Source organism: Catharus ustulatus, chromosome 3 (assembly GCF_009819885.2).
Source record: "Catharus ustulatus isolate bCatUst1 chromosome 3, bCatUst1.pri.v2, whole genome shotgun sequence".
NCBI classification, from domain to species: domain Eukaryota; kingdom Metazoa; phylum Chordata; class Aves; order Passeriformes; family Turdidae; genus Catharus; species Catharus ustulatus.
In genome coordinates, this window is record NC_046223.1 from 103,649,605 (window position 1) to 103,676,999 (window position 27,395).

Here is a 27,395-nt window from a genome sequence, read left to right on the forward strand (position 1 = left end):
GGTAAGGCCTTATGAATCGCTGGCCCTCACAAACCAAGTGGCCACAGCCTGCTGGAATAATAAAGATGTGAGAAAAGTGGGAAGCCAGGCATGGCTGCACTATTTCTAGCAAGACAGTGCTCCAAGCAAGAGACGGAAATGTGAGGATTTAATTGCAAAGTGCTAACGCCAAGGCAGGCTGCAATTTTTTTCCCAGTCTGAGTGGTTTGTAGGATGATGAAAATGAGTGTAGTCATTAGCATGCTAACTGCTGCTATTGCACCTTCAGGATCTTGTTTGACACCTTGGTGTAATAAGGATGGAAATAGTAAATTGTGTGCTATAAAACCTTGTGCTGGACTCCCCTGGTGCCGACGGTGGCTCATTTCCATAAGGCAATATAGTCCATGCTGCCTTTAGCTGAGTCAGTCCAAAGCATCATAAAGAGCCTTTGCTCAATAGCTGGCACTGATTCAGGAGCTGTTGGGCTCTCTCTAAAAGTGAGGGGTTCCCAAAGGATGCTTATCTTAGAGGTGTGAGCCTCAGCCTGTTGTGACAATAGGTTTAGTTGATTTTTGAAGATCTGTTGAAATAGTATGAAGAGTCTGTGGAAAGCATAAAATGGGAACCATTGGCAATGGGTCTCTGCCTTGGAGAGAGAAGATCAGATTTTATTCTTCATTCTGCTGTTAACTGGCTCTGTGACTGAATTTATCTTTTTTTTTTCTAGTGTTCCTTGTACTTAAACTCAGCACCCAGCAGAATGGGTCCTGCAGTGCCCACTGAAGGCAGGGTTTAAGTTGTGCAGCTCCTGGCTACTCAGCAGTCTGAGAAATGCCCACACCCCAACAGTGGTGTTTGGGGGATGCACCCATATGCTACACCATGTTCGCAAAGTACAGGCAGAACTGTCTCTGCCTGCTTTTTGCAGTGTTTCTAGCTTTCCATGGCAAGAGCCATCCAAACAGATCTGAGTGATCTGCCATCTGCTGAGACAGAGGAGTCCTGGACTGAAACCTGCAGGCCGGTGCAGGGGAGCACCATCACATTCCTGCAGTGCTTTGGATGCCTCTGCAGCAGCAGCATTGCTTAAACCCTGTAATCCTTTAACACTGACTGCTTTAATGTTGTACCAGGGTTACCTTGGTTTTATTAGCCAGAAGAGTCATGCAATGACTTTTAGAGTGTGCTGCTTTTACAGATGGATCCTTAAATTGCCATTTAAGACATAAGGTGAACAAAGACTCTTTTAAAGTTGGATTCAATAACTTTTTATAAAGGAGAACTACATTTATATCACATGGTGAGGCATGAGAAATTCTCAGTCCCTTCATTTTTTTATTTAGCTTTTTTAAGCTTTTTTGTTAATATTCAGATTTCTATATGAATTTCTGATGTGGCTATTTCACAGACTTTATTTTAAATACTATTAATCATACTGAATGAACATCTTAGTAGTATACATTATATTACAAACACAAGCTGGCATTGACAGGCATTTTACTGAGTATTTAAATTGCTTTTCATCTAGTTTCATTTTAAAAATGGGAAAAAAGGAAATGTCTTTTAAAATAGTTGAATGATTGCTGTTAGTTTTGACTACTGACTACAGGCATTTCTAAGCAAGTTGTTGCCCTTTTGCAATCTCAATGTGCTTAATTTTCATCTTAACATAAGTGAACCTTTTAACCCTTAAATACCCAAGCCTATTAATAAATGCATGTAGGATTGGGATTTGCTCATGGTCTGAGCTAAGGGGGATCACAAAGAAGGAGTCTTCACAACACAAAGGGTAACTCTAATAGCAGAGGTCTGATTTGAGAAGAAGGAAGATACAGGTTTTTTTTCTCTTTCTTTTTTTTTCCACCACTGTTTGTTTTATACTGTTTCGAGAAGAGCTTCCCATAAAGAGGTTATTTGAGTTTGAAACAAAGCTTCTGTTAGCTCAGCAGAGAAAGCTTTCTCCCAGCTCTTGTTTAACATGGATTAGACTCAAAAGCAGACATTGGAAGGCATTTTAAGTAGAATAATAATCATCTTGAAAGGACTGTGAGTGAAAAGCCCTCTACTATCCTCCTGGTGAATAAATCAGCCATTTAATGCTTAATAGAGACCAGGAGGCTTTTCTGGATTAGAAGCATGGGGGTTTTTTCTAGCTCACTGCCTGTGGCTTTAGGTCCAGGATACCCAACAAAACCCCCCAACTTCATCATGTTTTTTCTTTTGCTAAACCAAACGAAATGTAAAACAACCCTGACTGGTTGTACAATGTTATAAGAAATTGAACTAGCTCGAGCTAATAGTGAGAAGCTGTCTGAAAATATGCTCATAAAATGGCACTGAAGGGAGCCTGTGAAAAGGAGATAACACAGATCAGGGAAATGTTTGTACAATTTGGTGACAGAAGTCACTGTTTTCTGTTACCTCAGTAGATGGTGATTTTTATGAGCACCTCTCAAACACGAGCATCTAATGTGTCACCTTTTGGAGTTATGAGTAGACCCCAGGGTGCAGCCAGCAGTGCTTTCATCTCTGACACTCCCCAGTTCAAAGCACAGATGTACATGGAAATGTCATATTGCTTCAGTCGATGTCAGGCACTGAGGGAGGATGGAAACCTGGCAGTCACAGTGGGGCATGTCTGGGAAACCCACTGTTTACCACCTGGACATGCCACTGATGGTACCCAGCGTGTTCCTTGCCCTGTCCCTGACACACAGCCTGGATTACATCCCGGAGCTCAAAAGAGGGGATGGAGAGGGCTGACCAGTTCAGCAGCATTTCCTCTTGCACGACTCCATCCTCTCTGCCAGGTACTGGTCCCCTGGGAGTTAACACCACTGCTGACTGCTTTTGTGGGGTGCTTGATGCAGTTTTGAAGGCTGTTCCCTTCTGTGCTACTTGTACCACCTGGCTGCAGCCTGGGGAGTGGCAGGAGATCAAGGATGAGACTCAGTTTGCAAGGATGCTCCTCAGCCTTGCCAACTGGAGAGAGAGCTGTGCCAGAGCCCCTGAGGGCTGCTGCTTGTGCTGGGTGCAGAATTCCCAGCCCACAGGACATGCCATAGCCTGGCACTTCAGAAGGAGCTCAGGGGTTTGCAGCCTGCCTGCTGCTCCCGGCGTGGGTGGTGGTGTGTTGGCACAGGCTGTGTGCAAGCAGAGCATCCCTGTGCGCCTGGTGCAGCGGGAATGCGCCTGCCCCTGCCTCAGCAGCAACAGGCAGGGCTGCTTTTAGCCCTGCCCTGCCTGAATTTAGCTGGCTCAGAGGAGTTAATTGCTAAAGGGGTGGTACATTGCAGCGTTTTATCACATCTCACCTCCCCACTCTCTAAGTTAGCAATGCTTTGTTCCCACCTCTCACCTCCACTTGCCAAGCTGTAGGTTGCAGGGGGACTGCACTTCACCCACTAAAGTCTAGGCTCACACCCTGAAATTAGAATCAAAAGCCCCAGCTGACTCTGGAGGCTGAGTAAGAGTTGTGGAGGGAGGTGGTGATGCCTGTGCTGTGTCCCTTGAGTCCTGGACCATGCTCAAGGCAGGCAGCCAAATGCTTGTTTTTGGTTTGTCAGCAGGGTGGTGGTTACTCTTTACATCATCAGGTACTTGTATAAATGCCCTTTTACTAAATATGTCTGGTTTTGCTCTATTTCTGTTCAGCCTCATCAGAGCAGATGATAGCTGCTCACCTCTCTTCACAATCAATGGTAGCAGAGCCAGCTTAGCCCCACTGACAGGTAATAAAATCCTGAGCCATGGTTACTCCTCCTGTGCTTCTCAGGCAAGCTCAGTACATCTTTCTTCTCTATTTAAAAAAAACTTTGCATGATTTGTGGCTCCACTCAATTGGTTTGAGAAATGAATCAGTTGTGGCTCTATGTTCCTCACAATCCCAGATATCTTCCCCTTTTATTAGTGCTTCTGTATGAAAGCAGTGTGAGCTCATTAGGAAAAAGCATTGGGAAAAGGCACATTTTCCTTCTGGCAACGGTGGGAGCAGGAAATACTCGGCCAGGAGTTAAAGTGTATTTTCCCTAACCATTAGCACTGCTGTGGGAGACAAGGGCCTGCTCTTGGCTCTCATCTGATGATCATTCCTCTTGGCATTTAAATGTCTGTGTGAATAATAATTTTTTGGTGGTTAACTAAGTCCTGGTAGTGACAGGCACCTAGGAAAACAGTGATGACCTTAATTCCTTCTGCTTTCTTCCCATGGCACAACTTTCTCTGAATTCTAAGGTTATTGCTATAGATTATTTACAGGGTATTGAGAGGTGTTTGTTTTGTAGAAGCAGTGTGATGGAAGCAGCCCTCTAGTGCCTGTTTCCAGGCGGTGTGGCTGAAGTCTGCTCTGTTTGGTTAGCACGCTGCTTTCTTCCAGTGGCACAGCTTTGGGTTTTAAGATTAATGGCCCATCAGCTGGGGAAAGAGGAGGAGGTGATAGGAGAATGGAAACCTGAATGTAGTGAGAGGATGAATTTAACACAGTGCTTATCTCCACCTCTGGTATTTCCTTTGCAAAGTGTTTTGAAAACTGCCTGCACAAGATAGGAGATCGTGCTCTGCTTAGGGTAGGGCAGTAGCTGGCAGGACCTTGGGCCATTTTAATGTTAATTCTAGGAAAAAAAAGGCACCAGAGCGCATGAATTTCAGGAAGACCAGAAGGAAAAAGGAAAGGAGCTCTGGACTCTCCTGCTCTCCACTTGGTGTGTGTCTGGTCTGCTATTCTGTGTGAAGTCTCATTCCCCTTCAGGCAGTGCCCAGAGAATGCCAAAAAGGATCAGGGCTTTGTTGGACTGGCTTACAAAGTCCAAACAGCACAGATGCTCTGCACCCTCCCTCCTCTCTCCTGCGCAGCCTTGCTGTTCCGAGCTCTGTGCCTGTGCTCATTAACATTGCAGCCAAGCATCCATGAGCTCTGCAGAGAGGAGATGATAGGACAGCAGCTGTGTAGCAGTTTCATCCCTTTTCTGGACAGAGACCTTAGGAAACACTTCATGCCCAGGTTATTATGTGCCTGTGTTTTCATTGTGTGGAGTTGGAGACAGTCACAGGGAAGGCAACAGTTGTAGAAAATTGTATATGGATATGCAGTTCGGGAATGCAGTATAGGCAAAGAATGATCATATAATGCCTTGCTGTCTCCATCTGTGATTGATCTAGGATGGTTACAAAATGGAAGCTTTCCCAATTCCTGCTAGGAAGGAAACACCAGTAGTACTTCAGCTGCATAGTTCCTCTTTTTCCTCAGGGCTGGTGTGGGAAGGGAGAAGGGAGTTTTGAAAGGAAGGGAATATGGAAAATGCTATATCCTTTCAGGGAATTATTTGTGTCTCAGCTTCAATGAAATTGTTAGAGGTCACTGAAGCCCCAAGAGAGAGATGTGGCAATATGTGGTGGAGCAGGTATGGTGAGTCTCTGTTGGTAAGAGATCTGTTGTCTCCTGTTTTATAGTGGGGTTTTTTTCTGCTGGAGTTACATGAGACCAGAATGTTTTCCTGCAACAAAATATCAGTGATTTATTTATTTATTGATGTATTCAGTGTTAAAACTTTATCTTAAAGATTCTTTTTCCCTTTTCTTCAGCTCAGTGCACCAACAGGCATAGCTGGGGAGAAGCTCCTGGCATGCCCTGGAGCTTGCTGTGCAATGAAAGAGCATCTTGATGGATGCCAGACAAAAGGATTAATAAAATAATATATCCTAATCCTTTTATGCTCAGCAAAACTTGATGGTAACTGCTGAGCAGAACATAATGGGCCTGAATAAAACTGTCATGTGAAATCCTGAAATCATGACTGGGACTTGAAGAATCTGCCATGTGCTCAGGAAAGTTGTTCAATGCATAAGGTGGGAAATACCTTCTCTCTGAACTCTGTGTTCTGGTGTCTGTTCAAAGCTCTAAGATCTTATGCCTTTTTTCCCCCTGGCTGGGGTGGTTACCTGGCTGCTCCCCAGCTCACTTCCACAGCAGTGAACAGGACAGCCTCCTCCAGCATCTTGCTCCAGGCAGGTTTGTAATCCTCTGGTGGGCCCTGGAGCTGTCTTCTGAACAGCTCCCACATTGCCAACACCCTTTTCACCCTTTGCTGTTGGGACTGGGCACAGGGTTTGAGACAATGACAATGCATTTAGACATCCAGACAAACCATATTGGATGGCTTGACTTGCTTGCCTAAATATGGATATTTGTGTCATTTGAGAGGCTCTGGAGGGCCTGGATGTGTGTCTGGAAGGAATGGCACAGTGAGGTCAGGCAGGATGCTTTAGAATGCCTCAGGTACCCTGTACCCTGCACAACACCTGCCTTTGGGTGGCTGGACCTCGAGCTGAGCCCTGCTGGTGCTGCCCCATGGATCCTGTCCCACACAAAGCAGAAGGGAAGCAGTCATGCCTCCAGCTGAAATCTCTCTGCCCATGGAGCAGAGGATCTGGTTTGCTCCCTTGACCATGGATTAGCCTGGGAAGCTGCTGATGGAGCTGCTATGAATCATCACCCAGGAGCCCCTCTTTGCAGGGCCAGTCCAGCAGTTCATAAATGTGACCTTTAATTTTGTTCCCTAGTGCATGATCCTGCTTTTAGCCTCATTAATACCAAGGACAGGTTAATTTTACACACATGCACTACCCACCACATCTAGCACATAAAACTTTGCAGACACCTCAGGACATTGAGCTGGTAATGATATGCCCCAACAGTGACTTTTTAAAATCTATCAGTTAGCCAGTTTTAATCCTCTCAGTGTCACAAAGCAGTGAATCAAATGCACCCTTATAATGCAAGGGAATTTTCTTTTATCAACCTGACTGTACTGCCAAAAGGATAATGGATGAGAGTCTTCTTTTGTCACCCCTTACACCCCATTACATTTCCATGCAGGACTCTGTCTCATTTAATATCAGGCCTGCATCAATTTATCTACCTCTGGTTATCCCTTTGAATGCAAGTGCAACATAAACCCACTTTTCTGTGTTTTCATGGTCCCCTAAGTGCTGCGGGCACCTACCTCTCTCTAGTTTTCTAATTTCCATTTTATCTTTTTTCCCTGGCTACAATTCCTGGGACAATTACTGCCTTCACATACAGGTGTATTCCTAGCTCATCTTTCTCTTACTTGGATGTATTTGTGATCTTTTATGCTGCTGCCTGTTTGTGCCCAGGGACTGACCAGGTAAACAGTCCCTTGCACCTTCTCCTATCACCACGGGGTCACTCTGAAATTGCCACAATGCAATTGCCATGGCAGAACAACAGGACAGAGGAGCTGGCTTTTCCCAGTCCTTTCTTTGGCAAAACTGTAATTAAATCCTGACAAATACTGAACTATTTCATGCTCTGCAGGGAAGTGTCTGGCAGATGTCACCAGAAAAATGTTCAATGATAAGTCTCCCTGTTTTCTCTGCCCTGCTGGATGAGTGCAAATGTCACAGCCATCTGGAGCAGAAAAGGGCTAAAATGTTGTACTGTCCCGAAGGTGGGAGGCAGAATCCTTTCTCAATCTTTTCACGACAGTCTTGACTAGGTGGTTTCTCAGACTAGGAATACCAATGTACACCAAGAAGTCTGGTAGTAGGAGGTATCCACTTTGTTGAAGATAATCTGCATTTTCCAGGGTGAAAAAAAGGTCTCTGGTGGAGAAGAAAAGGTCATTGGAAGAATATAGAGCAGGGATGTGGAAGACATATTGGGTTCTCTGCAGATAAGATTTGAGTGGTAACCCAACTGCCCACTGCTGACCCAGTTAAGAAAAATTATTTGAAGTTCCACCTTTTTGTCTTCAATTAATTGACTTTCATGGTCTGAGGCTGGTTTTCTTTGGAACCATTTGGAAGTAAAGGGGGGCTCCTGGCTGCCTTAGACCACTGTGTGTGTACAGCAGCAATGAGATGTCCCAGAAGTGCTGCTGTGCAACAGCCATGCTCAACAGGCATGCCCAGATGTTAAGGACCTGGGGCTGCACCCTCCAACAGGCAGTTTTGGATGAGTAAATGCTGAGGACTTTTCCCTCAGGAAAGTTAACTGCTCTGTGGTAACTGTCAGGCTGCTAGAGGCTCCATGAGCAGAGTGCAGGAGCTGAGACCAAAATGAAGACCAAAACACTGACTGCTTGAGGAAAGCCAGTGGTGGGCCAGCAGGCTGGAGCCATTGCCTTCTGCTATTGCAGGAAACAAGGAGGTGGTGCTACCAGCCAGGAACAGTGACAACCTTCCTGAGCACAGGTATGAGTGCAAAGTGGACCTTGCTACTCCAGCTCCACAGTGTGCTCACAGGAGCTAAGGAAGGCTGCAGAATCAGGGCTGCTCTTGCCTTTTACTGACTGCTGATGGCCAGCAAGTGCAGCTGCTTGGAAAGCTCCATTTCTCCAGCTCTTGAAAGTCTTCCAGTGCTGCATCATCTACCTGGCACTTGTGGGACTGTATCTGCAGCACTGTGCCAAGTTTCATGAACAGCACAGAAACATGTCCAATTACACCATTAAAACGCCATATGTGGCCATATACTACCTGCAGACTTTGTCCTGAGAGTTGTAAATGTTGAGTAAGGACCTTGAATAGGCAAGAGCTACGGTTTTGAAAAATTCAAGGCATTGGGGATGTTAACCCTGTCAGGGCTTTGCTTTCCAACAGCTCATAATGTCCATAGAGGCTGGCTGTCAGATGGTCAGTGATGGTGCTGCAAATGAATGGGCTGCATTGGCAAATGTGATACTCAGCCAGAATCATGCTAATGAAGACTTGTTTTGATCTGCTCTAGATTTCTCAGCCTGTTGAAGTGCCTTGGCCCTGCAGTTCAGTTTTTGCAGTTATAAATCCTGGAGTAAATGGAGGGTGACCACCTCTAAACAGGTAGACAGCTACTGGGGGAAGTTTTTAATTCAAATTTTTGACGTTTTGGTGTGAGTCCTTAAGGTTCAAATCGGTTCTGGAGGGATATGGAGCACTCTCCTCAGCACAGCTGGGTGAAGAAATGCTGAGGCTTACCTCCAAACCTGCTGGAGAAAGTGGACACCATTGAGACCACTGCTTACCATCTCAGAGATGTTGGCTGGTGGCCCCTCCTGCTCACCTACCCTGTTCCAGCTTATATTTGGAGTACTTAGATTTGTGTTGCATGTGGAACTCAGACCAAAGCAGGGGCCCTCAGGCTGGTGCTCTACAGAAATAAAAACCCTACCAGACTGAGCTCACCTTGCCAGGTGAGGATTTCAGGATTTGGCATGGATGAAGGTGGCTGGATGAGACCAGGCAAACAAATCAGGAGACAACCATCAGCTAGTGATGTGTCAGTTCTCCTCACTGACTTTCATCAGACCAGTTGCTGCAGTGGTGGGAGCCCTAACCCTTAACCCTAACCAAGGAGAGCCCTGCCCTGAGCCTTACTGGCAGCCACCAGGGTTGGTGAGCTGAGAGCCAGGGCAACAGCCGTGCTGAGGAAGCAGACTGTGGGGAGCACGGGGCCTGGGGGCTGAAGGCTGTGCCTGGTGGGACGGGGCTTTGCCATGCTGGCACTGAGGGCACCACAGCAGCAGGGGCTGGCACAGAGGCTGTGCTGAGCTCCACGTGCAGCTGATCAGAGTGTCAGGGCCTGGGTGGAGCTGGGTGCTGCAAACAGGGTGGTTACACAACACCCCACACCTGCCTCACCCAGACACCCCAGGCTGCTCCTACTTCCACCTTTCTGAGCATCTCAATTCCTGCAAACAAACAAGGCGAGAAACTAATACAAGTCGGGGGCTGGTTTTATTTTTTTTTAAGTACACAGTACTTAGAACTAATGGCCAGAAGCCATAACGGCAGAGCTTCTTTCACACACCCAAAGATATGACAGGAGCTAGCTGACATCCCTGGTCACTATCCCTGTCATCTCTGATGCTAAGCATTTCAGAGAAGGGCAGCAGCCTACTGCCTTCAACCCAGCTCTGCCGAAGAAGCTGCCATGAAAATGCTGATCACAAAATGCAGTTGCATCATGGAGAAGGATGTACATGAAGGGAGGAACAAATGCAGCTGGGTTAAACTGCTGTAATAGAAAAATTCAGCATGGGCACTCATTTGTAAATACCGTTTTGTGGCAGCTCCAGCAGCACAGATTTGTAACATGCTTCCTCACAGACCCTCTCTGTGCTCCCTGGCATTTTTTTCTCCTTGTAGAGCCATATCCCTCAGGACAAGGCTTTGATGCCCTGCCATGGGCTTCTGAGAACGGTAGCTGGACTGCTGAGATAGCACAGCTGTTGCTTTGTGATAGCCTTTGGTCCACGGGGCTTGTGGTGGCTTTAGGGTGGGAGGGTAAGTGAGTTTGGGTGGGATGGGGAGGGTGCTGCTTTAGCTCTCTGCCAACTCTGCCAGCAGCAGTGGAGGTGCCAGGAGATAAATGGGTGTTACAGGGACACCTGTAAAGCCTTTTGAGAGATGCCCAGTACTCCTGCCTCTAGGACCAGCTTCCTGGGACGGAGCAGGAGCATGTTTGTGCTTGTCCAGGTTGCCTGCTAGGATGGGGTTTTGAGGTGCTCACTTTCCTGGGATGGAGATGTATATTTAGGTTTGTATATTGGCATGCATATTTAGGTCAGAAAGTCACACAGAAGATCTGGGTGGGTGTCTGCAGTCTGCTGTCCTAAATAGGACCAAGAAAAAACACAAGCCTAATGTCTCTGCTGGCTGTTTCTGATAACATCCCAGCTGAGGAGACCTCAGAGCCAAAATTGTGAATTTGACACTGACCTGCTAAAATGAATAATCAACTTGAAGTTTCAGTGTCAGAGGAGGTGCTGGAGGGGAGTACTTTTGTTTTGCTTCCAAATCCATAGCAGTAAATTTAACATAGTACCGTTATATAGTTCTGCTGCTCTCCTGCTCTGCCTGCCTCTTCTCCAGCCAAGCACAGCAGCAGTGCTGGGCCATGTAACTCACCATCCCTATGAACATGCTCAGGTGACAGGGACCAGTGCAGGCTATTCTGCATCCCATGAGACTGAAGAGCTTCCAAATCTCGTGGAGCTCCTGGTTTCATTAAACTACTTCATGGAAAACATTTGTAGCTGACAGAAGCAGATCCCTTGTGGAATTGGATGGGGAAAACGATGTTGTAATTTAATTAACAAAAAATAAAAGCTGACTTTTAAAAATTATGAATATTCTCATCCTCTTCATACATGTGTTTTCCTTTACCTTGTGGTATTTGTTTACAACACGTGAAATCGGGTGGCACACAGAGTCAATTTCTCCAGGAAGCCAATTTCTGCCTCCAAATGCAGGCACCTGGAATCTCTATCCAAATTCAGGGATCAGCGTTGAAAGTGAAAATGAATGAGTAAGTAGGAGGGACCAGAACAGACAAGGGGAAGCAAGGCAAAGTGGCATTTCTAGAAACGAGTTTTGAGCTTTTCCCTCGCAGCCGACCCTTTCCCAAACAGGGCCGAGCTGCAGGCCCCGCACTCGGGGCTCTCTGCGGGAGCGGGGCGGGACCGGCCGTGCTCTCCCGCCTTCTCCGCGCGCCGCTGGCGCCAAAGCCAAGGGCGGGGCTCTTCCTCCCGCCGCCGCCGCCACAATGGGGGGCGGGGCCCCGCCCGCCGTGCCAGCCAATGGGAGCGCGGGGGCGGGCGGCGGTGGGCGTGGCGAGGGCTGTGAGTGGCCAGCCGCCCGTTCTGGCGCCAACTTCGAAGCGGATATAAAGCGCCAGCGCGGGAACTTCCATTCACTGCCGCTCATCCCGTGCTGCTGCTTCTCCCGCCGCTGCTGCAGTTCCAGCCATGCTGTCCTCCCGCGTCCCGCTCGCCGCCCTCGCCGACCAGTCCCGGCTGTCGCCCAAGAAGAGCCAGTCTCCTATGAAGAGTCTGTCACCCATAAGAGGCCTGGCGCTGAGCGACAAGGAGAACACGGTGAGCGCCCGCCCGCCCCCCACCCTCTGCCCGGCAGCGCCGCATCGCGCTCACCCTGCCCCTCTCTCCCCGCAGCCCCCCGCGCTCAGCAGCGCCCGTGTCCTGGCCAGCAAGACGGCCCGCAAGATCTTCCAGGAGGGCGACGGCAATCGGGTGAGTGTAGAACGCCGGGAACCGCGCCTGTCCTTGTCCTATTTCCCAGAGGGTCCTGCAATCCCCGCTCCGCTCTTCTCTTCCTATCGGTACTCTCTCGTTTCAGCCCCGACCGAGCCCGCTCGTCCCCGCCGGTCACTGCAGCACCACAGCCCGCCCCGGCCCCTCTCCCTCAGGGGGGATCCCTCCACTCTCCCGGGCACCTCTCCCTCAGGCGGGGTCTCTCCGCCATACCGGGCTCCCCTCTCTCAGGGGGGATCTCTCCACTCTCCCGGGCCCTTCTCCCTCGGGGGGGAGTCTCTCTGCCATACCGGGCCCCTCTCCCTCAGGGGGAAAGTCTCTCCGCCATGTCGGGCCCCTCTCCCTCACGGGGGCGTATCTCCACTCTCCCGGGCCCTCTCCCTCAGGGGGAAAGTCTCTCCACCATGCTGGGCCCTTCTCCCTCAGGGGGATCTCTCCACTCTCCCGGGCCCTTCTCCCTCGGGGTTCTGTCCTCCCTGCCCAGCCCCTCTCCCTCTCGGGGTCTCCCCCGAGCTGCCGCCCCTCAGTCTCCCCGGATCCCGGCCCGAGCCCTTCTCCCGCCATTCCAGGTGCCGCGGGGCGTGGAGGAGGAGGAGGAGCCGCTGCTGCGGGAGAACCCCCGCCGGTTCGTCATCTTCCCCATCCAGTACCACGACATCTGGCAGATGTACAAGAAGGCCGAGGCCTCCTTCTGGACGGCGGAGGAGGTGAGAGGGGGCGGCCACGGTCCCTCCTGGGGCGGGGCCCGAGCCGGCCCCGGTGCCTCCCACCGCAGCACCCCTTTCTTATTTAATTTATTGTGCAATTGTTTTAGGTGGACCTTTCCAAAGACCTCCAGCACTGGGAGTCCCTGAAGCCTGAGGAGAAGTACTTCATTTCTCATGTCCTCGCCTTCTTTGCTGCCAGTGATGGCATTGTCAACGAGAATTTGGTGAGTGTGTGGAAAGTCACCACAGAAATACCACTTTGGGTAGATAAACAGGTAACTCACATGTTCGGTGGGCTTGCTGCGGCTGATCCAGCTGGTTTGCTGGATCATGGAGCGTTACAGCATTAGAACTCATAGGGAGGGCAGTTCTGTGTTAATGAATTGGAGTTGGGTTTTCTAATCTCCAACTTTGCCCGCTCTCCATTGGGCCCTGAGTGCTGCCCTACAGTAATACTTGGCTGTTTCACAGCCCCTGTTCTGCTTCTACCGTCTGTGCTCTTACTAACGGAGCATAAGTAAAACTGAGACGTTTTCCCATGGTGCCCAAGAATGCTTTCTGACTTGAAATTCTGAGGGGTTGTGGGTTTGTGTATTGCTTGCTGTTAGTAATCCACATCTCTGGAATTAATCCGAAGATTTTGTGGGCTGACCAATACAGCGTTTATGCCTCTAACCTCCGAATCACAAACACTTTTGCAAATGCTTCTTTATTTCCTCTAGGTGGAGCGGTTCAGTCAAGAAGTACAAATCACAGAAGCTCGTTGTTTCTATGGCTTCCAGATTGCCATGGAAAACATACATTCAGAGATGTACAGTCTTCTTATTGACACCTACATCAAGGATTCCAAGGAGAGGTTTGTATTGCTTAATGATGAAAAGTTAAAAAATCAGTAAATATTCAGAATTTAGCTAATGCATGTCAGTTCTCTATCAGGCTAATTTTGGCATGTAACATAGATTTATATAAAAAGCCACTGCTGTTTAAGAGTAGTTTTACTTCACAATATATTTTTTCCTCTGAGGTCTAAGACCTTGCTTACATTAAGAGTGAAACTGAAATCACTCAGTACTGACATAAAGGAATTATACAATGTAAAAGGTGGAGAAGTCAAATAAGGGGAGTACATTAAGTCAGTTTTACTGCTACTTAAAAAGCTTGCTGTGTCATTTCTGCTCTGAGATGCTCAATTCTAGCAAGAGCTAATCACTTGAGAGGTGTGATGCCTTCATACAGTGAAGTGGATCCTGGTTAATCTCTAGTTTTGACAGCCTTGTTCAAGTACACTTGGTGAAACAGTTCTCCCCTTGATATTGTAATGGGAATTCATGTGAGCAGGTGTTGTGATGGGTATGTGAAGGAAAAAGTAGTTGGTTGGAACAAATGGAGCTAGATTGGTGCTAGGGAAGAGGGGAAAGGACAATTACCAGGATGAGGGTGCAGAGCATGTGAAGTGATCAAGGGTGTTTATGGCAGTGAATCTTTATTCTGCTGGTTATGCTGATGTCTTATCCTAAAGAGTTTATCTTCCTCAGGGAATTTCTCTTCAACGCTATTGAAACGTTACCATGTGTTAAAAAGAAGGCAGATTGGGCCATGTGCTGGATTGGGGACAAGAAAGCAACATATGGTGAGTAGATCTATTGGAAACAAAGTGAAATTGCTCTCCTAAAGATAGAGGATCCACCATTTCTCCAGACTTCACAGTTAACAGGGATTATTGCTGCCAAGGGAGGGTGCATGGTGCATGCTCTCCAGTATAAGAAACTGGTGCAATTCCAAATCTGAAGAAAATAATTTTCATCTTCAAATAAGCTACTGACAGGAAATCTTTTTCAAGTTGCTGACATCATGAATAATAAGGTCATGTGCCAATCATCACATGCCTGACTATGATCAAACTGTAAATTGCTGCCACATGTCAGGACATGTCATGGCCATCTGTAGCCAGTAGACATGTCTGGTTGGACACTGTAGCTCCTCTGCTTTGGTGGTTCCATGTGTCTTGCTTCAAAGGTGAGATGGTACAGATCATTATTTCACTAGTATTGAAACATTTTTCATGGCCATAGATGAGCAGACACTGACTTAAGTCAGCTGCCAAAATGACTGCTCTTTTCAGTGAGCCATCTGAAAAAGGGTAATATTGAGGGTTGACCCAGGGGGAAGGAGCCTTGGCTTCAGCTGCTTAGCAGCTACTCTGATTAGTTCATACTTCCTACCATGTGTGTTTTGTTTAATGATCAGAAATCTGTAATAATTTTCAAGCACAGTCTGTAGTACACTTGGGCAGAAACAACTTTTTTTGCTTTACAGGATGTAGTTTGCAACTCTTGTGTATCAATCCTGATAAGTTTTCTGTGTGATAGTAATATCCATCTTCTCTTAACAGGAGAACGTGTAGTAGCTTTTGCAGCTGTGGAAGGAATCTTCTTTTCTGGCTCTTTTGCATCAATTTTTTGGCTGAAGAAAAGAGGATTAATGCCTGGACTCACTTTTTCTAATGAACTCATCAGTAGAGATGAGGTATGACTCAAATTCTAGCAGTTAAGATGGTAATGTGCCACAGTAGCTCAAAGTAATGATGCTCAATTGGAACCTATATTTTAAGGAGTATATTTAGAAACAGGCAGACTGTGAGGCTCACTAAAGTGTGTAAACATGTGTCACTGTGGATCTTGTAGAAGTGTATGAATGAATTTAGCATTTCACTTCCTCCAAAGTAGTTGGAGGGTTCTCACCAATGCTTGCAGCTGCTGTGCCTTGCACTGGCAGAACTTGCTCGTGATGCCTTCTGGTGAGCAGAAAGTTGGTGGCAAAGATGATGCCACTAACACTGATTTAAAAGACCACAGAGTTATTGAAATAATTTTCTGAAATTTTTCCAGGGTTTGCACTGTGATTTTGCTTGCCTCATGTTCAAGCACTTGATACACAAACCATCAGAGGAGAGAGTAAAGGAAATCATCATGAATGCTGTTCTCATAGAACAGGTAAATATCTGCCTCTTGTTTAGGAACTTCATTGCAATCAAAGCTGGGGAGCTGTTGGGCATGAAACTAACCTAGATGATAGATAGTGAATACCAGTTTCTCTACATAAAATGTTTGTTAATCTGCAGGAATTCTTGACAGAGGCACTGCCTGTAAAGCTGATTGGCATGAACTGCACTTTAATGAAACAGTATATTGAGTTTGTGGCAGACCGGCTTATGTTGGAACTGGGATTTAACAAGGTAAGGCTCTAATAATACTGAATACATCATGGGGAAAAGATAACATTATAATTTCCTTCAGAAATCCAAATCCTAAATTGGCTGCAGCAATATTGTTTTAACTTGTAAAATGATTTAGCAGTTCTGCTGCTACATTCTGTTCGGAGACCCACAGAAGAAAGAGGAAAAGGATGCTATGGAAAAAGCTGTATTAGTAGCTGTGCTTCAGTTTGCTGCAGCTAATGGAAGGCAGGAACAAATAGAGTAGGGAAGGCTTGGGGCAGAGATTTCTGTTCACTACATAGTAAGCCTGCTGATGCTGCTGTTAGGCTCCTTCCAACTGATCTCTAATACTCTATCATGCGCAAAATGTGAGCACCTGCAGTGACTGTAGAATTGCCTGTGTATTTCAGATATACAAAGCAGAGAATCCTTTTGACTTCATGGAAAACATCTCTCTAGAAGGCAAGACAAATTTCTTTGAGAAGCGAGTAGGTGAATATCAGAGGATGGGAGTCATGTCGAAGCCCACGGACAACTCTTTCACCCTGGATGCGGAATTTTGAGTGACCTGGGACTGTGTGCATTAATGTGCATCCCGCCCTGTTTACAGGGAAACACTCAGTGTGCTGAGTCACGGTGTGACTTGATACCTGTACTGAAATCCCACTCTTGTGAAGTGTGGTGGTGTCAGTATACTTTAGAAGGCTGGTGTAGCTCCAGCAGAAAACCCCCTTTTAATTATTAGATTTTACCAATGGTGTTAATACATAGGATGCTCAGGTGTATCTTACAGCATGTTATTCCACTCCATGAAAGATACAGGTACTTCTTTCTGCAAGGTGGGAGGTGGTGGGCACTGACCCCTGGCTTCTGCTGTTCTCGCCATAAACAGAGGGAACAGTTAAATTTCAGTTGTAAATTTTTGTTGAATAGTCTGTAGAAAACTGGTGGCAACTACATGATAACCTCACTGCTTTTTAAGCAGATTTTAAGTTTACCATTTTTACTATTTTAATAGTTTGTACATAAACCTGGCACTTTAACGTTTAAAATAAACAACTGTATTGTAATATTCAACAACAGTAAAATGCATATCAAAATCTTTTGCAGCCTAATCTTTTTTTGACTTGTGCCTCTTTCTGGGTATGTAATTTAAAAATGGTGCTGTGAATTAAACTATTCATATTAAAATATATCAAAGAACAGGAAGAAACTTGGTATGAAAGGTAAAGAACTAAATTGGATATTCTGGGTACTGAAAAATAAGATGCAGCTGGCTTGTGGACTTGATTGCTTTTTTTTTTTAAAACCTGGGAAGAGTATTTCATGTAATAAAGAGCTGGTTGGACCCAGTGTTGTACTGGCTTCAGTGCTCCAATGGGCAGAGTTGTATGCTGATTTCCTTTTGAATTATAGTTATTCTGAGGAAATGCAAGGTCTTCAGGAAATAGCTTCTTAGTCACGTGGTTGATAGATGAAATTGTTGTGCTGAGCTCTGACTTTCAGACTGACTGCAGTAAACAGATGATGTTTCAGAGTGAATTCAACTAATTCAGGCTGGTGCAGTATTCTGAGCTTTGCATCATACCAGTTAAGTCTTAGTTTTGATACATAAAAGTAGTGGAAAAAAAATGTTTACACTACACCATGATCATTCCACACCAAACAGAGCAGTAAAAATTAGTATTTTTTATAGAACTGATGTAAGGTGTGTGGTCTGTGAGGGAATGCCTCTGGTCTCAGAGTTCCTGGAAATGATCTGCAGTGAGATGAAATGACAGTGGGATAGACTGAAAATGGCTACTGCCTTGCTGTACAAAAGGAGTTTATCCATTATTTAGTCTAATATCCAGCTAGGAATGTTCTGCAAGCCTTTCTTTCCTCCAGCAATAGTTAAAGTGAATAAGCTTTTTGAACTCAAAACCTTTTCCTTCACAGGAAAGAACAGTGGCATTTGCTTCTTGCTGCTCAAGTGCTCCCTCTCTTAAAGCACGGTAATTGTGGTGCTTCTCTGAGATGCTGCCTTGGTATAAAATTAACTGGCTGGCTGGTTTTTGCTCCTTTGCTCTTGATTGCACTGAAGGAGCTGCTGTGTGCCTGCTCTTCCCGAGTCTGAAGCTAGCAGGATGCACAAGGCTATCCTAGGGAGAAAATTCCAATAAATACTTAAAAAAATCCTAATCTCCAAAGTCCAATTCAAGATGGAGGGCTGTTAACTGACAACTCTAATGAAGGCCTGGCAGCGCTGATGCTGCTAACAGGTCAGTGATTGCAGTGGCCTGAGAATAATGTATTAGCAACTGGAATAGGGATGTGCTAAATTGGACAGCCAGACACATTATTTTGAAGCACTGGAATTTAATGCTTGTTTCTGCCTAAATACCAGCATTTCCTTCTCAGTAAATTAGGCTTTGTGCTTTTTCTTGGCTTCTCTCAGCAGTCAAAGCTTTGATCAAATTAAGTGATAAAAGCATCAGAAGTCAGAGTGTTAAGGCTGTATTGTCTAGAGCACAAAAGCGGCAGTAATAAAATACTAAGATTAGTTTGGACCTGAGTATGATTTAGCAGCATTCAATTTATATTCAAATCTGTTAATTTATATACTTAGATGATGTAGAAAAAGGGTAAAACTTCTGATCTATGAGCAGGGTCTACCTGTATTAGAGCCATCTCTTCCCATTTGATTCTTGCTATGTGCCAAGGATCAATATGCAAACAATTAGGGAAGAAAGATTTAATCTGCTGTCTGCAATCCTGGGAAATAGGAACTGGAACTATTTCAACATAATACAGGAGGACTGCTCGGAATGGATATGATGGCCAAGTAATCAGTTATAATGGGAGGTAGGAAGAATGTTCCTTTTAGCCAAGCATCCCTCTTATGGGGTAATAGATACTGTAGTTGTGCACCATTAGAGACAGATTAGAGAGGAATTAGGAGTCATTCAACAGGAGAACAAGGCTTGCTGTGGCTGCTGTTTATCTTATTCATGCTGCTGATTTCTAAATGCTTGGGTTTGGTATATGTACCTGCTGCAATGCAAGCCAATTTTTCCTGTACAGACTGGAGAAAAGCTCTGCATCTGATCCCACCTATTCTAATTCTGTTCTCACAAGGATTGAAATGTTTTGCTGTTGCTTAGTTTGGACAGATTATTCCCAAATCTTGATGAAACACTTGTTTACTGAAAATGGATTACTTTCCAATTTGACTGCGATACCGGTTGTTGGGATGCTTGATCTGCTTAAGAATTGAGGAGATAAGTCTCTTATTTCTTTAAAAAAAAATAAACTAATAATCCCCCAAATAAATTGTAATGAAAATTTAAATGGTCCTTTGGAATATATTTTAAAATGGAGTTTGGAGAATTAGGAGAGCTTTGAAGTGGTGAAAGTGCAGATGTTTTTATTTGTGTGTGATTTGGAATTGCTGTCTGGTAGTCTGTCTGCAATTACCACAGAAAAGCGTAAAGTGATTAGGCTAGTAGAGGAAAAAATACTGAGGGGTAAGTAAAATTAGATGTATTTGATGATGCAACAGCACTGCTCTAATGTGGGTGGTAAATTCATCCATAACAGATCCCAAGCTATCCCCTGTGTTTCTTTATCGCTGTTAAAATTAATGGCTTTTAATAGCAGCGGATAAAATGGGAGAAGAGTAGCCTCAAGCATAGTTTTTCTTGTTACATTTTTTATTGTAATTTGTAAAAGCCAAACACACAGGTTCAAGTAAGAAAGCTTTCATAACTCCTTAATTAACACATTTTCATTTCACGTTACATGTCAAACGTTGAAATCTTGACAATGTGGAGGAGTAAGAAGCAACCTAACGTCAACCTCGTCCTCAGGAAGTAACTGCAGCATCAGAGTGTAACAAGTAGAAAATCCCCTGATTTCTCAAATTTCCTGGGGTGATTACAGGAATCTGCCCAGAAGAGGTCAGAGAACAATTTCAGCTGCTCGTGCCTGCAACAGGGCACAGTCAGCCTGTGAATTTGAAGGCACATCAATAGTCCCACTTCCTCCACACCAGTGAATCAGAAACTTTGCTTGGCAGAAGAGGGAGTGAATGGAGTTTTCTTATTCCAAACCTATTTCTCACAGCCTGTTTTAAGCTGTTGATTACCTCTTGGAATTTTGGCCCCTCTTTTTGTGCCCAATGTACTATGAGAAGTAAATGCTTTCATCAGGAAAGGTTTGAGAGCTACAGAGTTAAGTCTCATATCCTGTTTACTGATGGTTGCAGTTCTTTGTTAGGATTTCATCCCTTGGGACTGTTTCTGAGATCCTATGATCCACAGACAGTCTTGGTTTCTGTGGTAAAACAATCCTTATACGAAGAATGGTGAAAGATTAGGCTAATGGGAAAAATGTCTAATATGTGTCAGACACTGGTTTTACATTTCAAGTTATGCCCAATGGATTGCTGAAATAATGTTAATATTGCAGCTTCCTGCGCCTACAGAGAAATGAGGGGAAAACTTTATCCCTTTAGAGAATATCTCATTCCTCAGTGATGAGATCTTACTGATATCGTTAATCAGCAGATAAATGGTAGTGTTTGGCCATCTGCTCTTAGAAATAGATGTGGGACCATGGATTGGGTAAAGAAGGAATATCAGCTGTTTTTTTTTTTTTTTAAACTTCAAATATCTAGAGAAAAATATCTTAGTGGAATGTATGTTCTTGCAATTCTCTCAAGCACATTACTCCTGCTTTTCTCTTATTTATTGCATCTAGTTTGTGCCACAGGTGATACCACTTTGTCCATACAGCACTTTGGAGCATTTGCACGATATGTTGAGGTTTTTCTCTTGGCCCAAGGGTGAAGACCTCAGTGCTGGATAAACTCAAGTGCTTCTGAGATGCAGACTGGGAAAAAAGGCATCCCAGGCCAGTTTCTGCTACCTGTCACTGGTAAGTAATTTGTGTTGTCTGAGTACTGTAAGACTTAGCTGAAAGTAGGGGAGAGTTCACAGTTCTTATGTGTCCAAATCTTCAGTGTTGATCTTGCAAAAAAACCCAAAATGCTGAGCTGTGTTTCTGTTCTTTTTGGAGTGGGGGTGTGGGTGCTGCTGCTCCTGTTACAAAGTGCTGCCAAGATACTCAGGAACGGCTTGGGTCATTCTTGCACCCCCTGGATTTGCCCTAGCAGAGAATCAAGTTTTTTTTTTTTTTTTTTTTTTGCTTTATTTTCATTTTAACAAGGATCCAGTAAATGGATTGTCAGGTAGCTAAGACTTAATGCCATCCAAACAAATGGTGGGGTAATGAAGCCAGTTATATGAAGACTGAGGTATTTGGACCCAGAGGAAGATGTCTGCAGGTGTTTATTTGCAGATGGGCTAATATTTAGGCAAATTAGTCCTTGCAATCTAAGTATATCTGCATCTTTGGCAGATGAGTATTTACACAGCATTTACACAGCATTTTATTTCATATTTTGCTGGTTGTTTCTGATACCTTTAGCCACATTGCCAGTCTTTCTCCTATCCTTCTCAGGTAGGGAGCTGCCTACCTTTGTTGTCCTTTCAGTCAGCTGTCAGAATCCAGCTCCTAGGTGCTCCTGAAGGTGTTACCCAGTGTTCTAACTCAGAGGCATTTGTGAGCTCATGCAGATCCAGGGCAGGCAACAGCAAACACCTTGGGCTGCCTGTTTTCCAGCATCCTTTGGCAGCCTTGTGGGCTGCTCTGCTGCCAGGGAGTGCAGTGAGTCTGCTTTCTGACTGGTGTTGGCCAAAGCTTCCCTGCTTCTCTCTGGAAGATGTTGCCTCATTAAAATGAAAATATTTTGTCAACATTTGTCTCCTCAGTACTCAAAAAGGAAAGTCCTGATATGATTCAAAATCAAGATGAAGCATTTGGCTTCAGCAGTGTTTTTTGTAGTGGCTGTAGCACTTCCTGCAATAATTTTGGTTTGATGTGATCCAGGAGCTTGCAGTAAGTATGTTTAAGTGTTTCAGAATGGATCTCCACCTTCATAGCCCTGGATCTCTGCTCTGGGAGACATTGAAATGTATTCTTCTGATTCAGTTCACAAACAGCAGTCGTGAGTTGCCACCTGCTTTAATCCTGGTTCTATAAGTAACAAAGATTATAGTGACAGTTGAATTTCCATATCTCTTGGTATTTAATTGAATGATTTATCTCTTCTTACTTTCAAGGTGAACCTCAAGAAAGAAATGACAAAACTCCTGCACTTCCTTGCTTTAAAAGTTGACATTCAGCAAGCAGCAGTGGCTTGGCAGGGGAACTCTGCTGGTGTTGGGTGAAGGTAAGACCAGGGTTGAGGTAAGGAGTGTATTAGAAAGGAACATTTCAAGATAGGGAAACATTGGCTGGGCCAAGTGTTTAGTGTCTGTTCTGGCTGTAAATTTCTGTAATTTCACTTAAATGCAATGTCAGCTATAAGAAGGACTAAATGTGATTCACTCATAAAAGAAATTGACATATTAAGTGTATATTGGATTTGGTAATAACTTTAGGCAAAGCACACTAGGTTTATCGGAGGCTTAGCAATAACTTTGCTCTTTCAATTACTGCTTGTGAAAATTGCATCTCATTCTATTGATATAACTATTCTGGTTACTCTTGATAATACTATAAATATATACGGATATACAGACTTTGGAAAAGTTATTCTGATCTGGGTTTATTGCAGTGTGTGGATTAAGACTGGCAAATGTTGGGCAACCTAAAAGGATTATTTTAATACACATTTCATAAAATGGTTATCCCTTATCAAATTGGAAAGCTATTTACTATGCTAAATAGGCTAATTTTACAGTAAGTTTTTAATTTTGCCACCATTCCATTGTTTAACTGTCATGCTGCATTTGCAGCTTCTAAATTCCTAGGATTATATATGAAATAATTGGATGGCTGGGTTGCATTTAAATTAATTAAAGCAAAAATATTTCAAATGAAATGTTAAATATTGCTGTGTAGATATTCAAGAAGCAGATGTGATTTCACCACTTATATCCCCAAATAACACATGCAAAAGCAGATTGAGAAACATTTAAATATGCCTATACACTCAAGTGTAGCTTTGCAGGTTCCCCAGGGAGGGAATTTGGTGTAGCTTAGGGAAAGCTGTTCACCACGAGTAGTTTTGTTTAGGAAGCCTTTTAGGACAGGACTTTCCAAAACCAATCATCACTAAACTGGTCCCAGAGGTTGTGCTGAGGGGAGCAGGCAGGGGCTGGTTGGCAGGGTGCAGCTGTGTCCCTTGGGATGACACATGGAGATCTCCAGGGTGTCCCCATGACTGCCATCCCTCCTGTGCCTCCTGCACACACATCATTGCTCTGCTACCTCAAGTATTCTCTTTCATTTCTCTCAGTTTGGAGTAATTTGTGCTGCAGCACGTTCCCTGTGGCAAGCAGTACATGCGGCTGTCACCAGGGGGGCTCCTTGGTAAAGAAAGCAACAGCTGCTGCAGCAGTTCAGGTGACAGTGCCAAGCACGGGCTGTTTATGGAGTGCCAGGTGTCTGTCACACCTGGGGAGAGCTGGGCTGCGGGAGCTCTCCCTCCCTGTGTGAGCACGAGTATGGTCCAAGAGATTGCATGTGCAAATCCTGCTCTGCTCAGCATTTCATAGCAGACTAGTTTTTTCAATGGGGTACAGGCTGCTGTGGATTTTGGGGGGAGCTGCCTGTTCTGCAGCATGGGTGCTTTTCTTGTGACCTCACAGACATGGGACTAAATGGAAGTGCATCACATGTGTTAATTCACCGTGCAACACGACAGCTGAGGATGGGAGTGGCTTTCTTGTAGATGTGTCATGTACTTTAGTGAATGACAGACTTTTGTTTGTGCTCTCAGGGTGAATTCACCTTTCTGGACTGTGCTGTGCTCTTTTTGGGGTGCTGGAGCCATAGCAAACAAGCAGTATAGTTCCTGTAGAGAAGGACTTCTTAGGGTTCCGTCCCAAGTGCCCTCAGTAGGAAGAGATCCTCATGTCTTTAATCTTAACTTCTTCCCTCAGAAATCAAGGTCATGACTCCCCTTGAAGCCTTCAGCAGATAAAGGTAGTCCAAGCAGAAAGGTAGATTTAATGGGGAGAGAAGGGAGCAGAGAGCGGTTTCTTGTTCTGTCCTACAGATCCTCTAATTGAGATTGGTTCTCAGCTCAGGGTACAGTCAGTCCAGGAATAATTATTTGGATGTAATCACATAGTGAATTGAGGCTGAGGGGTTAAAGGTGTGTTTATTAGGCCTGAACCTCTGCTGCTGAACAAAAGCACCAGGTGATACTTAAACCAGGGGAGGATGCATCTGACTTGTGGCAAAAAAACCATGTATTGTTGTGCTGATAGTTCATCTAAAATTAATTTTCAATGGGCTGTGCTGTAAACTGAGATGTTCCATCTCCTGAACTGCACAAGTGCAGGGGTTCCCTGTGGGGTGTTTACCTGGATGGCTTTGAGGACTCAACCTGTGTTCTTCCTGCTGCCAGCACAAAGGTGCTGGGATGTGGCTGTTGGCAGGGGATGGGGCTGGCTGCAGTGTGGTGTCCAACCTCAGCTCTTCCTGCTGCAGCCTCACCACCCCTGGGCACAGCAGCACCTGCTTCTGACTGTGACTTGCACCAACACCCATCCAGGAAAAGCTCTCCAACAGCAAGCACACTTCAGAGCTGTCACAAATGCCTGGTGTGAAAATTCACTTTCCCCTTAGATGAGCCCTGTAAGCCATTTTATTCAGGAATTAGTTGTGCCCTGCTTATCACATATTAAAAGCATACTAGGTTTGTCTTGCCTCCTCTACATGCAAACAGGCAGAATCCACCTAGAAGTGCCATGGTAACGGGCTGAAGCGACGCTGTCTGCAGTGCTGCAGGTGCTGTGCCTGCAGCTGCTCTCGGTAATCACCGAGCTCTGTTGACAAAGCATGGGGTTGTGAGACTCACTCTAAATATTTGGCAGAAAGTTTGCTGGAGAATGGTGAATATGATGGCACAGGATAGCTAAAAATGGAGTTCTCGCTGGTAATTTTTTGGTGTTTGGTTTCACAGTGTGAGATGTGATTTTCAGAAGAGTTGTACATCTCTGTTCCCCGCTCCCTGTTCACTCACAGCATCTTTGCAAATCAGGCCTTTTTTGCCTCCCAAAATGAAGTTCTTAAATAAAATAGAAGATAGAGTAATGGAAAAAATAGATCTTCAAGTCATACCAGTGAGGGTTTATTATGGGGGTTGTTATTGCCCCATGTGGCATTTTAGAGTTCACCAAAGGGAGATTGGAAAGGAAGTCTCACAGCTGTGTAGGACTTGAGAATTAGCTGCACAGGCTTTTCAAGTTGTTTATGCCAAAGAGAGACAAAAACCCGAGGAGGAAGAAGTGGGCTACTGTGAACCACAAATAACTTGATCCTGCCCCTGATGAAGTGAATGCTGCCACTCCGTATTGTCTGTGAGAGAAGGCTGGGAGGCTCTTGCAAACCCTACCCTAATTAACTGACTGCTGCCTTAATGCCTCCCAGGAGCCTGGGGTGATGCTCTGTTGTGTGCTGTGGGAGCCCACTTGGTCCTGAGGCTTTGCAAATCATGTTCAAGACCTCCTAAGAGGTAAGTTAAAAACATGGCTTTTTAAAAAAAGCCATTCTTACTTTGGGAGCCTGTAGAGCTCTCTGGTGAGGAGGCTGCTTCTTGCTTTGTGCTGGAGGTTCTGCTGAGGTAGAGAGGCTCAGAATTGTTTTGCTGTGGGCTGACTTGTCTTTCTGTTTACCATGAGTATATTTCCCCCCTGTACCTGGGAATGAGGGTCCTGTTTTCATGTGGAAGGGTCAGGCTTTGAAATGGAAACGGGTGTAGTGCCCTTGAGTTTTTCCTGCTGGGTCTCTAACTCTGTGCTTTAAGGTAAAACTAACTTGCAGGAAGGTTCAAGCCTGTGTTTCAAATGAGCAAGACTTTCTGAACTACTGACCTTGTAAGATTGGTCTGGAATATGTGGATTTCTGATTCCCCCTTGACTAGTGATGATCTATCTGACCTTCCTGGAAGCATGAAGGTGTGGGGAGTTAATGTGCCTCTTCCAAATGAGGGATGAATGGGTGTTTTATGGCTGTCTTTCAGGGAGTGGAGATTGTAATAAAAGTCACTGTGCCTCAGCAGACTGTTGTAATTCTCTCTGTGTGTTACTATGGTGTCCCAGCAACTATGGATTGCCAGGTACTCTTTCAAAATAATGGTTTCTTTAATTATTTATACCTTAAGGGTCAGAGAAGGTTTTGTTTTGCCAGGTTACAGGAAGAACTGGATGAGTCAGAAGAACAATTGACAGTGCCATCAGAGGAACCTTGATATTTCTAACAGGAAGTTTATAATTAAGCTGAATCACAGAGTCATTTGTGTTACCCAGATCCACGTGTCCAAAAAATATCATTAGCCTTGTCTTGTATTACAGGGTTGTGGCTCCATTCACAAAGCTGAAGGTTGCTAAAACTTGGTTTGTTAGCTCTGCTCATGATGCTGATGCCTTGGAATGGGATTAGAGGAGGGGAAGCACCAAGTCAGTGCTGAGTACCATGGTATGTGTTAGCTGGGGTTTCAGTGTGTGTCCAGCCTCTCTGCATGATACTGTGGGTACAGATTCCTGAATGGGTGGATTGGTCTTTCTTGGAAGTCCGTAAGATAGCTCTTCCAAGTCTCTCTAGTATCTGAAACACCTTTTCTCAAAATCAGGCACTTGTTGCTATGTCTTCACTTTTCAGAAGGCTTCCTGTACTGTCTGCAAGAGTAATTTCCCACAAGGCAGCCACATTTCCTTGGTGTTGATCTCAATTAGGACAAGTATGACAAATAATGTTGCCCTTAAAACTTAATGAATAATTTTCCAAACAGTTGTTAATTATTACATAAAGCCACTGCCCTCAGACTTCATTGGGATGGTACAGAAGATACATATTTTTAAATATCACTGTTAAATGAAGTTTATTCATCTTGGGCAATGGAGCAGGCCTGTGGTAGCATGAAAAGCAAGTGCCATATGTGAGACATCCTGGGATTTCATTTAAGTTTCCCTGCTTATGACAAAGATATTTGTGTCTGGGCTGGTAAACCCAGTACCCCTTTAGAGCTGATGAAGGGGAAGGGGCAGTTTATCTGGCCAGTGTCAGACAACAGCTTCCAGAGGGATGGAAGGTGCCTCATTTCTTTTTATGAATGGCAATCTTGGGGATTAACTCTTGTTTTTGGCATTTACATCTGGTGCCATGAATTCCAGCTTTACACAGCTGGAATCACATCATCTCCCTGATGCATTTGAAGCTTGTGGGTTTTGTAAATGGATTCTCAGTGCTGTCCAGCTGCTGGTACCCTGCATCACACTGGGGTCAAGACAGTCCTCCTCTGGTTCCCTCTTTTGTACCTCACACAACCTTTTTCAGACCTTTGCTGATCAGGCACTCTATTTGCTGCTTAAATCCCAGGGATTA

General features: G+C 45.0%; 1 protein-coding gene across 1 annotated transcript; it reads left to right on the top strand.

Moving 5' to 3' along the window:
* The first annotated feature begins 11,696 nt into the window (after window positions 1–11,696).
* Window positions 11,697–17,309, top strand: RRM2 (ribonucleotide reductase regulatory subunit M2). Its single transcript, XM_033055779.2, has 10 exons — window positions 11,697–11,858; window positions 11,934–12,011; window positions 12,602–12,739; window positions 12,847–12,963; window positions 13,462–13,595; window positions 14,275–14,369; window positions 15,132–15,265; window positions 15,628–15,732; window positions 15,861–15,974; window positions 16,367–17,309. The coding sequence occupies exons 1-10, from the start codon at window positions 11,730–11,732 to the stop codon at window positions 16,517–16,519; spliced, it is 1,197 nt and encodes a 398-aa protein (XP_032911670.1). The 5' UTR covers window positions 11,697–11,729; the 3' UTR covers window positions 16,520–17,309.
* The last annotated feature ends 10,086 nt before the right edge of the window (window positions 17,310–27,395 follow it).

Excerpts from the sequence above, each read along its gene's own strand:
- RRM2 (XM_033055779.2), top strand. The coding sequence starts at position 11,730 with ATGCTGTCCTCCCGCGTCCCGCTCGCCGCCCTCGCCGACCAGTCCCGG. Across the intron at positions 11,859-11,933 it reads TGAGCGACAAGGAGAACACG|CCCCCCGCGCTCAGCAGCGC; the intron begins GTGAGCGCCCGC and ends CTCTCCCCGCAG. Across the intron at positions 15,733-15,860 it reads ATGCTGTTCTCATAGAACAG|GAATTCTTGACAGAGGCACT; the intron begins GTAAATATCTGC and ends GTTAATCTGCAG.